The 16,834-nt window shown below is 38.2% G+C and overlaps 1 protein-coding gene across 1 annotated transcript in view; it reads right to left on the bottom strand.

Moving 5' to 3' along the window:
* Positions 1–309: 309 nt before the first annotated feature.
* Positions 310–16,834, bottom strand: part of EFHB (EF-hand domain family member B) — a 54,451-nt gene continuing 37,926 nt past the window's right edge. The window contains exons 11-15 of the mRNA XM_041734261.1: positions 13,961–14,115; positions 8,010–8,217; positions 5,113–5,325; positions 3,625–3,806; positions 310–626 (exon numbers count right to left, since the gene is read on the bottom strand). Of these exons, the coding sequence (XP_041590195.1) occupies positions 453–626; positions 3,625–3,806; positions 5,113–5,325; positions 8,010–8,217; positions 13,961–14,115 (932 nt within the window). The 3' untranslated portion in view covers positions 310–452. The remainder of the gene's footprint in view (positions 627–3,624; positions 3,807–5,112; positions 5,326–8,009; positions 8,218–13,960; positions 14,116–16,834) is intronic.

Raw genomic sequence — 16,834 nt, 5'->3', positions numbered from 1 at the left:
GTTCTCTAAATCCTGTTCCCTGTATGTGTTTGTTTTCCTCAGATGCTAACAGAGACCAAAGCCTCGCTAAGCTTATGTTCTGCTATTGTGACACCTAACGATGAAAATAACAAAAGGTTGAAGGCAAAATATTGTCAACCTGATATCACAAACTAGACTTGAATTTCAGTCAACCGACTAAAAGGCATAGACTTCCCAAGCATACTAAACATTACAAACATCTCCTAGGTAAAACGTTAACTCTAAGTGCTTGTCAAGTTCTTTGGTGTTTTACAGAAAATAAAATAAACCTTAAAATCCCAAATCAAATTTATTAGCAACACGTAAGCATAGGAGTCCTACTACAGCAGTTGCTGAATTCTAACATAAGATCTAAAACCAGAATGGACTAAACATTTTTCATGAACACATATTTAGTAATTCTTTTGTTTAAATGAATGAACTCCAAAATATCACATGCTTGTTTTACACTTGATTCTGTCTGCATGTTGTAGCTCATCCAGAACGTTTCTGATGGTTTCAACACAAACTTCTCCTCTGTGGTGTTTTTTTGATGCAAGATTCCATACATTTTCAAATTCTTCATCAGAAAGCTTAACACCAATGTTACATAATATCTCTGCAATCTAGGGGGGAAAATATTGAAAATCAGACAAAAATTTGTGTTTTTAAATTTGTATTTTAAAAATATCTTTGGGGTGCCTCAGTGGCTCAGTTCGTTAAGCATCTGCCTTTGGCTCAGGTCACAATCTCAGGGTCCCTGGGACTGAGCCCCAGATGGGGTTCCCTGCTCAGCAAGGAGTCTGCTTCTCCCTCTCCCTCTGCCTCTGCCCTTTCTCTCACTCATTCTGTCTCTGTCTCTCACTTGCTCTCTATCTCAAATAAATAAAACCTTTAAAAAATATATCTTTATAACATCTAAGACTGTGGAAATTCATCCCAAAAAAGTGTGCACCCACACGTGTGTATGTGTGTGCCTATTACATTTAATAATAAGTAGATACCAAAATCCCAGTACTTTCAATTCAGGAATCATTTTGTTAATATGAATATGAGAATATTCACTTATATTAGCCCATATATAAAATTACTTCCAACTCTTTTTTGTTTTAAGATTTTATCTATTTATTTGACATGGTGAGAGAGCTGGGAGTGGGGCACAGAAGGAGAGGGAGAAGTAGACTCCCCCCTGGGCAGAGAGCCCGATGCAGGGCTTGATCCAAGGATCCTGGGGTCATGACCTGAGCTGAAGGCAGACACTTAACTAGATGAGCTACCCAGGTGCCCCTACTTCCAATTCTTTAAGTGCATCTGGTTATTTTAAAGGGAGGTAGCCAGATTCAGGCAAAATGAGTAAAAAAGTTAAAGAAAAAGTTTCACTGGACCTGAATTCTATCTCACTTCTTGTCACTAGAATCTTATATATGTCATGTCAAGCCTTCAAAAACTAGTTTTTCTTTAAAATAGAGTCATTTATAAAATGTCTCTAACTGTCCTATTATAAACTTTATAGTTGCAGGTGTGCAAATGCTAGAGAGAGTATGCATGAACAACTGAGCAAACTAAAATCTGAGCATATCTGAAATCTGAGCAAATTTAGGTTATTAGTAATCGCTCTGCAATGATAACTATTAAGGGAAAATATAAGGAAAGATAACTAGCAGTGGAAAGAAATGTTAGAATGAGTAGAGGAAATAAAAGATTTGGGGGGAAAATGAAACTAAATTTAAAAGAGGAAAAACATTTACTTTGAAGCATATAGAAAAAAAGCCAAGAGGGAAACTGAAAGAAAGGTCAGACAGTGAATAGGAAGCCAAAAAAAAAAAAAAAAGAAGAAGAAGAAGAAGAAGAAGAGTTGCAGAATACGTCTATTAAACAGAATCTTAACAACAATTAAAAGATCCCCTAGAAATGATGTACCCTCATGGGAAATTAACAGTATAATCAAATACACTTGAAATTCAGAAGAGCAGAGCTTCCAGCAGCTGTGGTTGTACAGCAAAAACACTTCAGTGCCCCAGTGCAGAGTTGTGATTCTCCTCCAACCAGTGGCTGGTGAAGGCTGTCCCCACAGAGTGAATTCTGAAAGTGGCCCAAATCAGTCTTGAGCATCCAAGACCTGCTCCTCCATTTCCTTTCCCACTCCTCAAGAGGCATCCCTCCCCTAGTTCTCCATTCCATCACAATACACTGATTAGTTAATATCATCCAGAAACCCATCCATTCTTACATTAGCTTTATTTCTCCAACCACTCATTTGGGTTCTTTCTTCTCTTTTTTTTCTAGATGTGTGAAATAAAAGATGACTTTCCTCGTTAAAAGAACTTTAGCCATCATGCAACAAGCAGGCAATTTTTTTTTTAATTTTATTTTTTTATTTTATGATAGGCACACAGTGAGAGAGAGAGAGAGAGGCAGAGACATAGGCAGAGGGAGAAGCAGGCTCCATGCACCGGGAGCCTGACGTGGGATTCGATCCCGGGTCTCCAGGATCGCGCCCTGGGTCAAAGGCAGGCGCCAAACCGCTGCGCCACCCAGGGATCCCAAGCAGGCAATTTTTGTTCCTTTTGGCAACTCTGCACTTCTATTTCATAAGGCCTTTAGAGTAATTAAGAGAAGTGAAACAATCTGGGGGCATCCCTTCTCTGATCCCCTGGGGTGGACCCTGAATTCCTTCTTTGGGAGCAGCCAGCAGGCATCTCCTCTGAGTTTCTTCTCCCTTCCTCTGTCCCCTACTTCAGTGGGAATTAAATGTTGGAATGAATTTATCATCATTAATTTATCATCATTAATTTATAATCATTACCATTAGTAGTTGGTGAGTTATCAAGTCATCACCCCTTCATCTGAGGTCCCAAAAGGTATCATATGTCTATTTACATCTGCTCATATCATTCCTAGTTCTGGATATGAAAGTTCTGAAGAAGCAGTTGCACCCTAGATTATACTCTGCTTTCTAGAGTGCAGATCAAGACAGACTGACCAAGCTTGCTATTAATCCTTGGCCCTTAGAATCCTAGTGGCTATTTGGACCTAGCTAGTTGCTCCTGTTTATAACCCACCTAGGAAGAAAACCACCTAGAATATGAGGACCATGTTTTCTAACAAACAAAAACAATATACATGGGCTGACAAATGGTATGGCAACAGGACAGAATATTTTAAATAAGTGCTCTCACCGATAATCTAAGCCATAAAATAGTAGCAGTACCTAAGAAGGGTAGCAGAGTGGCCCTTCTCGTACTTACTCTTTGGTTTTGAAGCTACAAAACCATGAGATACTTACACAAGGAAGGGATTGGTCCCTTTTGCTTTTTCTCAACTAAGAATAGTGTTGAGTACCTTAGGGAAATATTTTTCTTTTTATACATAGGTCATAGTGGATATATGATGTGAATATAATGTTTCCTGTCTTAGAAGAACATCTGCTCGAAGAATAGTACCAAAACATCATAATCAAACTGAACGTTATCCTCGAGAATCCTATTTGGGGATCTTGATGACTTCTATAATATCAAAGCTCAAGTTTTAAACAGTCTAAATAGTTGTTGATAGACATTTTCATCTTTGTGTGTTTATGTGAAGTTGACATTTCTTTCAAGTCTTTTGAATAATATGCTGTACCTCTTTTTTTGATCTGGTCTTGAAGAAGTCTCTTTCAAACACTCCTTTCTGGCCAAAGACAGTAGGATGTAGTAGTGAATAGGCATTGCCCTCTTCACCATAATTAGTTCTATCACTGATGCGACGAATTCGGGGGGCAGGAATATCAGACCGAATGGTTGGAACACCATAGATGGGATAACCTAGGACCCGATGAGAAAGGAAAACAGACATTCTAAAACTGAGCTCTACAATACAGCAGCCACTAGCCACACATGACAACTGAGTACATAACTTGAAATGAGGCTAGTCCAAACTGAGATGTGATATAAGTATAAAATACATGCTAAATTTCAAAGGTTTAGTACCCAAAAAAAGTGGAATATCTTATCATTTTATATTGATTAATTGTTGAAAAATATTTGGGAGATCTATATATTATATATAAAGCATATATACTATTAAAATTAGTTTCACTTTTTTTCTTAATATGTCTACTAAAAATTTTTGAGTACATATAACTCCAGTTCTATTTCTATTGGATAGCACTATTCTAAAGGGAGTAGCAAGATCTCATTAAACCAGAATATACAGCATGTCTGTAAAATCCAGTTAAGAAAAATACATGCATCCTTAGTCATGTCCTTAGTCTAAGGAAGTGATCTTGACCAACATAAAATAGTCTCTTGGGATTGTAAATTAAAGCCCCATGTTGGGTGTAGAGATTACTTAAAAATAAAAAAACCTTAAGAGAGCTATTACATTTGTAGTTAATTAAATTAAGATAAAATCACTGGAATAAGATGGGCCACTAATCCAATGTGACTGGAGTCCTTATAAAACAGGCCATTTGGACACAGACTCTCACATAGGAGGAAGCCATGTGAATGTGAAGGCAGAAATCAGGGTGATGCAGCAAGAGCAAACCAAGAATTGCCAGCAACACACCAGAATCTAGGAGAGGGGCCTGGAACAGATCCTCTCTCACAGTCCCAGAAAGAACCAACCCTGCCAATACCTTGGCCTCAGACTTTCAGCCTCCAGAACTGTAAAACGATAAATTTCTGTTGTTTAAGCCATCCAGTGTGTTACACTTGTTATGGCAGCCCTAGCAAACTAACAGATGGAGAATGAAGATATACAGAATAGTTTTGCAAAAGCTCTTCAAATATTTGAAGGCAAATCTGTTTGTAGCTAAGAATCACATGGCTTATGCGTCTCCTAACACTTTGTAACGTTCAGTGTTACATTGTGTAACATTCAAGGTTCTAATCATCATAAATCAATTTCATTAATATTGAGGGAATCATTTGACTTGCGTCATCACTAACAATAGTTCAGTTCAGCCTACATTTATTGAGACCCTTAGATGCTTCAAATACAGAACTGAATGGAAGTCCTAGCTTGGAGAAACAACTAAATGAAGACAGAAGCTGGGGACAATAAAAGGACAAAGGACACTTCTTTGCTGACCCTTTTAAAACTCAGCAAATAATGTGACATACTCACAAGTAGAAGGAATAGCTCCTACAACCGCACTGATCTCAGAAGAAGTTGTCTTATAGTAATTAGAAACTTTATCACTTGGCCTCAGAAGCGTCCGGAGAGTCTTTTCTGAGCTCCCTGGTTCTTTTAAGACTATGTCTTCTGGTTTTATTAGGAGAGTTGGTTCAGATTCTTCCACATAAGCCTCAGTACGGTTTGTACAATCTGGTTTTCTACCTTTAAGCAAAGAGGGAGCGGGAAGGGTAGGAAGTATAGGAAAGAATCACTACTTTGTGCTTGCTGTTCTGCAACGAAATCAGTTTTCCTGGTTAGTCTCTCTCCTTGCTGGTAGAGACTGAGACTGGGCTTGTGAAAGCCCTCCACTGATGCCAGCACCCCACTGTGGAAGAGCAAAGGCAAGCCAATGTCATGTACCAGGAAATCTGAACATGGCCTGTTCTTGCCACTCTATCCACTTTATTTTTTTTAATTTTTTTTTTAAATTTTTTATTTATTTATGATAGTCACACACACACAGAGAGAGAGAGGCAGAGACACAGGCAGAGGGAGAAGCAGGTTCCATGCACCGGGAGCCCAATGTGGGATTCGATCCCGGGTCTCCAGGATCGCGTCCTGGGCCAAAGGCAGGCGCTAAACCACTGCGCCACCCAGGGATCCCTCTATCCACTTTAGAATAAAGCTTTTAAATCTGAGAAACCAATGAAAACATGGAACCTATTTTTCCCTTAAAATAAAAATTAGAGTTTATTTTTACATTTAACTTAAACTACAGGATTACCAGTTATTTCCAAAGTTGTGCCCAAAGAGGGACAGGAGAAAACACATTTGGAGTTGTAAATTCCACACATACCTGATGGTGGTACATGGCAGGAACCGATTATATAAATGACTCTCTTCATATCGGTGTATAAAAGAAAGCCCTGAGGTAAGACTCAAATTTCAAGACTATGCTTTTGAAGATTTGCTTTGCTGAGTCATTCTGAAATTTAGGAGTAAATTCCTGTCACCTTGTCCACACCGCTGGTGGCTACACAGCTAGCACTAGAGGGCGCTGTGGCCTTTCAATCTCTGGAAGAACTCTCAGGGCTCCAAGCAAGGGTTGCAAAGGCAGACGGTGCCCCAGTATCAGGTTGGGGTGGGAACCGTAACAAACTAGAAAAGACATGCCTATCTAAAGCCGGCAGCCCCTATTCAGCTCCTGCCAATCACCGTCCTGAACACATTCAGGCCTTGTGTTCCAAAACCTCTAATCCCCTCGCTGTGCCCCTCAAAAAAGCAGAAATACAGACAAGTATGAGAAACAGTTTCTCAAAGAACTGTTTTAAAGCCACTGCCTTAGAATACTTCACCCTTTCCTCTAGAAGTCAACAGTAAGTAGAATTGGATATAAGAAAATTCCTGGCAAAACATTCCTGAGCCCTTTCTGACTGAACCACACTGGCTGGTATCTCAGAAGATGGAAAACCTCAAGGACTTCATTGAAGGTGGCTGATGAAATCAGAACATCAAAACCAGGAACAATTTGAAAAACTATCCGTTTTAAAAACAGGCTTCTGCTTTCCCCCACTACTTCATGAGTTGTGCCAAGAAGAAAAAAACTATAAACTATCAGCTCTTTTTGTATTTTCTGAAAGGACTACGGTAGAATTGTTTTCTAAAAAATCTTCTTTAGGTAAAGAAGAGCCTCTTGCTTTCCTAGCAGCTAGAATAGAAAGGCCATCTCAGAAACTCATTAAGGGCTCACATCATCAATAAGGCCCCAAATCTGGTTTGGCCTTGCAGAAAGGCATGACAGAATAAAAGTAAAAACAGTAATAATTTAACTTTTTGGAGGAAGAATATTCCAGAGGAGATAGAAGTGTAAACAACCTTTTTAAAAAGTAAATCCTCTCTAATAATCAAAATTTGAACATTAAAGTGAACAAAGTATCGTGGTAACAACTAAATTACAAGAATGTTTGAAATAATACTCAATGGTAGCAAAGTTAGAGTATAACCTCACAGATTTGGCTGATAAAATTGCAAATTAGTACAATCATTTAGAAAAACAAAATGAAAATATAGTTACTTCTGTGACAATAATAACATTCATAGGAAATGAAATATAATTAGAAAAAAAAGATTTTTGAGAGATGATAATCACTGTAGCATTACCGATATTACTTTTAAAATATCTGGAAATAACCTAAATTTCAAAGAGTGAGGAAATGGCTTAGTAACTCATCATACATCAACATGAGAGAACTGAAAATGAAATTTATAAAAAAGTTTGCCATAAAGCTATTTCTTAATTCCATAGAAGTTTGAAAGCTAAATTTTAAAAAGCCAAATAAAAATGATACATTCACTGTGATTTTACATATACATAATTATGCATAATAGTGATGCAAGAAGTCAATGTGGAAACATGAAAGCATTTGAATAAAGGTAAAAATTGTTTTTCTTTCTCTTACAAAATGGAAAAGAATAAATTTTATGTCAAATTCTGTTTTACTATTGACTTTTCCTGGAGGAAGGGGGCTAATTACTCTAAGACAATGGTTTTCAAACAACTTTCTGAGGAACTGTCTTTCATATTTTGGACTTTAGTGTAAACTGTTTTGCCTTTAATTTTTTTTCTTTTGAATGGACAATACATGGTTCCAAATTCAAAAGACATAAACACATAGATTAAAATGTGAGTCTTATTGCCACCCTGTCCCTTCGCTACCTGGTTCCCCTTAAATGTCATCAAATTCTTTCCTGTCCTTCCACAGATATTCTATGCATAAACAAGCAAATAACATATATATGTGCATATTTTTAAATATATAATATTAAGGTTGACAAGTCAAGCTCCTAGAAAACTGAAAACTAAAAAGTCCATTTAAGAATTCAGCAAACCTTCAAAAATTAAATACCTTTAATTATGACCCTCTCTTCATACTCTTTAAGAGGCATTTTATCCTTCCAGTTAAGAAAATTTGCAAATTCTAGGTAGTTAATCAGCCCATCATTATCCACATCACAGTAGTCAAATAGCTGGTCCAGGAGCTTCTCATCTAAGTGCAAGCTGACCTGTTCACAAGCCTCCCGAAGCTCGGCTTTATCTATCACCCCATCTCCATTCTGTTAGACACAAAGTAGAAAAAGATGAAATGAGCATTGTCTTTAAGAGCAGAGTATGCAATATCTATTATTTCATTTAAGAAAAAGAAAGATCTATCATATAAATTCAAAGAATTTGTCTTATTTTTTTATATAAGAGTAGTCAAATATTAAGCAAAATCCTCATTGTGCCAACTTGACATGTGCACAAGTAATTTGAATGTGCACAGTAAGTTGGAGTGGGGTGTGGCTCAGGATTTTTGTTCATTCTACTTTAATTTTTTTTTTCTTTAAATCATGCTGTTTACACTATGGTAGGGCAGATATAACCATGATTTGTCCATGACATTTAACCAACATTGTGTACTTTTGACAGCATTCTACAATTTCCCATGCTTTCAAAGTTTTTAACACCTCTGGTGTTCCAACTGAGCATTAAATGATCCTCCACTCCATTGTCTGGTAATGAGGAGAAATTGGGGAAGTAGTTGTAGGCCAAATACAGGGAGGCAGATTCAAAGACTGTTGCCTGTTTGTTAACACTCCTATGGGCAAGAGGGTCATGCTACTAATCTGGCCCCGTTTTAACAATTAACACTAAAATTCATCCTGGTAGGCAGAGCAGAGGATGTTCCACGTTCTTCCAGACAACAGTTAAAGACAGGAGCACCTACACTGTGTGAGAAAGGAGGGAAATTTATGAAGGCTTTGGGCAGGAACTGCCCATTTGGGAGATAAAGGAGTTGTCTACAGCCATACTACCCTGAATGCTCCCAATCTCGTGTGATCTTGGAAACTAAGCAGGATGGGGCATGGTTAGTACTTGGATGGGAGATAAAGGGACAGAACGCATAATGCTTGTTAAGGAAAAATGGCAAGAGCTGAGATATCTTGCCCCTAAGCCCCTCCTGGAGTCTATCAAACCATAAACCCATTTGGAGATGAAAGTAAAAGATTTGAATATTTTTGCAGTGGGTCCTGGCTGCTATTAAGGGAGCTTTGGCCCTCTCAGAGAAATTCCCCTGAGACAAACTCCCAAGAGAAAAGATAAATGATTCATTGACTAGTATTCAGGTCTCATGCTCCGGATTAGTTTTACAATGCTGATGAAGGTGATCCCTGGAGAATGAGGAACTGACCAAATGAACCCTAGATAAATTCCTGCAGACAGATCCATAGGCCTGACACTTATGTTGAGATAGAATAAAATTTTAAAACATATTATCTTAAAAAAAAATAATAAATAAAAATAAAACATATTATCTTGACAAGGGGGTTGCAAATGCCCTGGACTAAAGTAGATTCCTTTATAAAAATCTCTGCTGCAAGGCCCAGTCAACCAAAAATGCAAATTCCATCACCCTTGATGAAAAGCCACCTAGGATATGGCAGTTGAATCAAGAGGTCCCCAAAACTGAAATAGATGGCACCAAGAATGATGACTTCATTGCCCAATATACAGATTTGTGTGGGCTGAAAACGTTGGTGGTTTGTTTCATTGTGCTGCAAAACTCAAAACTCAAAGTAAATGTTTCTTACTCTCCAGGTACTAAGTCACACCATCTGCACCCTGGATCATCCCTTCCTCCATGCTCCAACCTCAGCTGCCATAAGGAGAAAGATAACTAGATGTGGAACTAAGGTCTCCCTGTCCCCAAGGGAGATCAAATGCTACGTTCATTTGTTCAAGTATACTGTAGAACTTCAGAGGGGCAAAGTCTCAAACTTGTATGGCTTCTTTGCCAAAGTCATCATCCTACTCAGTCTCTAGGGGGAGGAGATGTCTGGATTCAGATAGTGGGGTGTGAACAGGGTTTGTTCAAAGTGAAGAAGGAAAGCCAGCAATATATTATTTCTGTAGCTTTCATGGCTAAATGTATAACTGGTACTGACACTTGACATGCTCGTATTACTCATGAGCCACATGTAGACGATGCCAGTACCCACAACCCTAATGACCCCTTTGAGGTTCAAGTCTCTGTGACTAATGATTTTGACACTCAGAACCTCTGGGTTGGGTTTACTAACTTGAAACCCAGTGGTCTTCACTGGGCTGCTGTGGCTTTTAATGACAGTTATGATAAAAAATGCACATAGTCAATCTACTCAGTGGGCAAAACTCAAGGCTAGTTTCATGGCTCTGCCCAGTACTCCCCTTGATGAACCTGTTATATTTTTACTGATTCTTGGACTGTTACCAATGGCCTGCCTGTTTGGTTGAAAAGCCACTAGATGATTAAAGACACTTTTCTGAGTCTGAGAACTATGGTAACAAATAGATGTTGATTGAACCATGTGGGTAAGCCACATAGATGCCAATGATAAGGGTCCATTCTTTGCCCATTCTCAGACTGAATTCAAGCTTCTGAATGTGCCTGAATCAATCCATATTGCCACCACCGCTGCCTGGACCTACTGTTGTACCAGACATGGGGATACCCCAATCACTACAAGGTAAAGCACCTCTATATTTCTAAGGCAGAGGTTACCACATCACATGCCACATTTGTGACTCCTGACAAAAGTTGGCCAATTTGAGAGGTAAGGGAGGACACATCACAGATGACACATTGCCTCCATGCTCCTGGCATACTGACTACATGGAACCTTCATTCCCTCTCAAGCTATTGGTGGTGCCTCATACAGTTGAAACATTTTCAAGCTATGGGATTGATATTCTAGTTCAATCAGCCAGCTCCAAGCACAGAATTATGGCCCATGAAATGAATATGAGTCATGTGTTTTGCTTTCTGGACCATTTTCTGCATGGCAATGGTGTGTCTTATAGCAAAAGTGTTATTCAATAATGAGCTGTTAGTCAAGGTATTCAGTGAACCTTTCCTACACCAAGCATCTACAGCCATCGGGTAAGACTGAGCTTTGGAATAACCTTCACAAAAATTGTCTATCTTCCTCCCCAGCTTCTAGCTTACACAACGAGTTTTATAGCTGAATGCAGCTATCCCCAAAGAGGAATAATCTCATCTCAGCTAATTCCTGGATAATGATGAGAATAAAAGGAATTGGAATAATATATACCTATTTTGAAAATTTGGGATGTTGCTGTGACCACTTCTGGACATGATGAGTCTTTTTATTTCACCTCTAGACTTTAAATTTCCTAAGTGGAAAGTCTACACATTATCTGGAATAATGTTTAATGTACAGTGAGTGTTCAATAAATAGAAGAATTAATCCTCTAAGCCAATAAGATTCATTTATGAATCATGGTTTATTTGTTCTGTTTTGTTTTGTGTTTTTCATTAAGGTAAATCTGGGCATGCAATAATAGAAGATTCAGATAATCAAAAATTATCCTACAGCTGTACTAGAAGACCCACATCTTATTACCCTCTCAGAAAAGAAAGCTCCTCAAGGACAGTGAGCACTGCATTGTCGTATTAAAAGTTAACTATTTAAAAGGTATATCAACATTAAATAATTCTCAGTAATTTCCTCCCTGCTTAATTTAATTTTATCATAAGGAATGTGCCTGGTGGTTCACTAAGATAATCAACAGCTATTAAGATGATCATCTTGCCTATAATTACATTTAAAATGAAGAATTTTTGAAAAGCAGAACACTCTGTATTGTGGTAGTTTCTCTTATTCATATTACTGCTATCTAAATTTACACTGCTATCATCTTTGTAAGATACTTGTATTTGACTAAAGTTTAAAATGTACTTATTTTAGCTTACATATTTTAATTCTGAAGATTCATTTTTAAATTACCTGTAAATAGCAATTGGTCTCTATTAAAAACCAGAGAAACAGTTGAATACTTACATTTTCTTTAAACACAACTTTGTGAGAAATGCAGTGGGTGACTGATTGGTGTTTGTCCCTACATAATTGGTACAAACTTAAATGAGATATTTAACCCACTTTTTATTCATCAGTACAACACAGGCACACAGGCCTCTAATCTAAAAACAAATAAAATGAATGGATTAAACTGAATAAGCCAATGAGTAATCAAGATTTTTTTAAGATAAAAATCTGAAGCATAACTTTTCTAAAAATTGTGCTCAACATTGGAAGGAAGATACAAATATTATCTTTTCTCTTTGAGATAAAATTATTCTGCTTTTTTTCCTTCTCATATCAAGATTATGATGCACTACATCACCACAGGTTTATTTATGAGCTTTTATGGTTTCAATTAAACTCATTCTAAAATAGTTTGAGGCTGCCTAAAAAAATAAGTGCTGTTAAACAGAGCCCAAAGAGTGAGGAAATCAAGGCAGAGAGAAAATAAAGATGAAATAAAATAAGAAGAGGGCAGCCCAGGTGGCTCAGACGTTTAGCACTGCCTTCAACCCGGGGTGTGATCCTGGGGATCCAGGATTGAGTCCCATGTCTGGCTCCCTGCATGGAGCCTGCTTCTCCCTCTGTCTGTGTCTTTGCCTCTCTCTCTCTCTGTGTCTCATGAATAAATAAATAAAATCTTAAAATAAATAAATAAATAAATAAAATAAGAAGAAATGTGGAATAAAAGACCACACAAAATGTATGCTATAAGATTGTGTTCACAAACTAGATGCATTTTGTTACATTGGCTTTGAGTTTCCTGATGGCCAAGTCAAAAAGGTATTCACAATCAGTACAAAATTCATGCTGTTCATGAGGTAAAATCAAACCAGATACATAAATGAAGCACAATCATCTTTAGAAAGACTAGGTTTCTTTATAAAGAGGATGCATGTGACAAAAATAAATAACAGCCTCATGGGCATACTAACAAAATTGTGTGATTTTTCACAAAAGGTTTGTAAAATAGAGCATCTTAGTGTAAGCTAAAGGCAGTGCAGCTTGGTGAAAGCAGTCCTGTGATGGCCTAAAATCACGTGAAGTAATTATCTAGCCCTAGACTGATCTGACTTTATGAAAGGACACAATTTAGAGTAGCTTGAAAATGGAATAATCTTACACTCTCAAAACTGAAACCACAGGGAGGCCTGGGTGTTCATTGGTTGAGCATCTATCTTTGGCTCAGGCTGTGATCCCAGGGTCCTGGGATTGAGTCTCACATCAGGCTCCCCATTGGGAGCCTGCTTCTCCTTCTGCCTATGTCTCTGCATCTCTCTGTATGTCTCTCACGAATAAATAGTTTTAAAAGCTTTAAAAAAAGAGAGAGAAAACTGAAACCACACCTTGCTCCCTCCGGGTAGACGCATTCTAAGCTTGACTTGGACCTAGATTGACAGCACTATGTGTACATACTCAGCTTTAGGTATGATGGCCTAGACCCAGGAATCTTCCCTGGGGATCTATGATGCCCCCTCCCCACCCCACCCCTTGCTTCCAGCACACTACAGTTTAATCTGCCACAGTGGTTCTCAAATTTTATCAGAATTGCCTGCAGAGCTTGTTATAACAACTTGCTAGGCCCCAACCTGGAGTTCACACTTCAGTAGCAGGCCTTAGATTGCACATTTCTAACAGGTTCCCAAGTAACCTTGGTAGTGATAAAAGGATCACACTTTGGCAAACACTGATCTACTCCAGGGGTCGGCAAACTTCTACTGTCAGGGGCCAAAATGTAAGTATTTTAGATTTTGCAGGTCATTCAGTCCCTTGACGCACTATTCTGCATTTGTAGTGCAAAAGTGGCCATAGAAAATACTTAAAAACTATTTACAAAAACAGATGGTGGGCTGGATTTGACCCACGGGCCATCATCTGCTGACCCCTGATCTACAGCAACCCACCGAGATCTATAAGCCCGTGCATAGTCCAAAAACCTCCATCAAATACTGGCCTTATCATAATGCCTGAAGGCTGCCAGCAAAGTGTCAAAGTTTTGGTAATTAACTTTCTTCAAGTGATGTCGCACTGCTGCAATCAGGGCTCTCTGTCTATCCTTGCCTTGAAGATATTCACTTGGAAGTCTGTTATGGATGAGATCACCAGCTCCTATTAAAAAGTGAAGGAAAGGGGTAAAGTCTTTTATCTGAATTTAAAGTCTGTTAATATTTTTCCTATCCTAAAAAAGAGAGATCTACCAAAGTCTGTGAACAACAACAAAAAAACCTCATGCCTAACTCTGAAACTATTATGTAGCATGACAGAAAAAGTATTTAAAAAGTACATAAAGTAATTGATAAAAACTTAATATTGCTGTTTTATGTGAATTCTCTGTTCAATAAAAAAGTTCTGACAAAATGAATTTTAGGGGTCAAGTATCAGCCCTACTTGGCTGTCTTTCCTAAGATGATAGTCCTTGCCTCTCTGCTTCTTTGTAGACATTTGTCTACAATACTGAGGATCTGAAAGCTAGGGCAGAGTCCATGTGGGGACCACTTTGCATGCCTTGAAGTTGACTAAACCTCTGGGATCCCTTGTAAAAACTGAATTCAAATACCCTACTCTCTCCAAATATGACTTTTCAGTCTGCATATCAAGTTCCCATTTCTCAGCCACCTGCACAGGAAACCAAGCCTCATCCACAATTCCACTAATTGAGTCCTAATCCACAACCCCCTCAGTTATCTAGAAGTAATAAACTCTCCAATTCTCCTGCTATATGCCCCCAGACCTGGCCCTTGCTTCCATTTATCCTTCATGACTTAAAGGAACTTCCCCAGACAATGACACAAAGAAAGTACAACATACACACTGCCTATAAGCCCCATTTCTTGCCACTCCCTTTTGGAAAACATTCCTTGGATGTTAATGGTGACAGAGATTAGACTAGAGTTGCCCATGTTGCATCACCAGATGTGATGGCTTGGTGGATGAAGAAGAAATATTTTACCTCAGTTCATTTTCTCCTGGCCTACACCCCTCCCTTCTTGCTTTCTTGGGGCAGGATCATGTTGGCTGTTGGCTATAATAAGCTAGATGGAATAATTTAAATCATTACATTTCTTGTAGTTCACAGCAACTAATATTTATAAGTACTTTGAAAAGGCCCTATTTTAGGCTCTGTCAAGGGTCTCTCTTAATAGGTATTCATTGCACCTCTAAGATTCTTTCTTATTATAAAAACAGGAGCTAAACTGACATATTCTGATGAAAGTCATGTTTTTAAGGGTAGATATGGGTCAGAACCCCACAACAAATGCTGGTTGTAGGAACTGGGCAAGTGCCTGAGGCCAAAGTCATCTGAAATGGAATCAGCTACCATCAGATTATCCTAAAGTGGTCAAAGCAGAAGTAAGGCTCTGTAAGAGGAAATCAAGAGAGTGAGAGTGATTTTTGACAAATGAGTATGGCTTCCTCTCCTCCTCCACATTCCTGCCCCTGATACAAATACTGTGGGTGGGTATTGTGTATAAGAGAGATCCTCCTTCTTCCACAAAATAGCTTTTGTTGAGTTTTTATCTTCAAAGGTCTTCCCTCTCTATTACTATCCAAAAATAACCATTTGAATGATTGGGTTTTTTTCAGCTACAAGTGTTTTCCCACCATAATCCCACTAAGTGTAACTCCTGTTGAGTAAAATGTATGCTGATATCTTCTGGCTTGCCCTGAAAAAATATGAAGCTTATGTGAAATCACTTACAACTACACAAGAATCATCTCTATAGAGTTGAAATCAGGAGCACAAGTACTGGCCCTGAGAGACCCATGACCTAGCTACCACACGATGGCTGTCAGAAAAATCAAGTAAGTGCTTTAATTGTACTCTCCCTGCACCAATTCTCATGATGCAGCACTGTCTACCAGTCTTGGATTTTCCTTTACCTTACCTATGCTCTGGTACATTCTAGGGGCTGCCCACAGCCCTTGCACTCTTCCTAGAGGTATCTTAACATAACCAATAACTCTAGGCCTTCAGGATGAGACATTCTTTGTACTTCTGCTTTTATTTCCATAAGTAAGTATAAAGGAGAAATCCAGGCCCAGTAAAGAAATCAATTTCTTCTTAGAAGCAGGAGCTTTCTGAGAACAAGTGCTATTAGTTGACCCCAATAATGGTCACAAAAGGTGAAAACCTAGAGCTAATCTGTGTCCATCCATAAACTCCAGGAAAAGTTCAAAGAGTCTCCTTTCACAGTTAAACTGAAGATATCAGTTAAACTATGCAGCACCAATGCTGGTACAGATACTTACATATTTTTAAAATTATTAATGTCGGTTTTCTTCCTTTTCATCTTGTAACAATATCTCATTCAATTTGTAGGGATAACTTCGATAAACTATTAGGAAATTTGTCAATGTTGTCAAATTGTCAAAATGATAAACTATGTGTTGGATTCACCAATTCGTGCTATAAATATTTGTGAAAAATGTACTGTTTGCTAGACCCCAAGGATCCAACAGACAGCAAGACAGAGCACCCATCATCATGAAGCCTGCCCTCAAGTAAGCAGAATTTACCATGATTATCTATCTATTTTTCAGGGCAATTGATGGATTCCCTAAATCATCTCTTAATCACTCTAACTGATAGGAAGAGCCTCTGTGATGGATAGGCATACGTTAAACATATAACAGTTCATCTAAAAACAGAACCAACATATAATCTCCTAATTAATGCAATTAATGATGTTCTAAAATACTGTTTCATAAGCTCAATAAATATATATTTTATTTGTCAATGAATGGGATTTAGCTAAAGCATTTTCAGTAGCAGTTCTTAAACTTTAGTGTACATAAGAGCTTACTGGATCAGAATATCTGGGCACAG

Source organism: Vulpes lagopus, chromosome 19 (assembly GCF_018345385.1).
Source record: "Vulpes lagopus strain Blue_001 chromosome 19, ASM1834538v1, whole genome shotgun sequence".
In the NCBI taxonomy this organism is placed as follows: Eukaryota; Metazoa; Chordata; class Mammalia; order Carnivora; family Canidae; genus Vulpes; species Vulpes lagopus.
The sequence above is the reverse complement of the archived record's forward strand: the minus strand, read 5'-3'. Positions and strand labels throughout refer to the sequence as shown.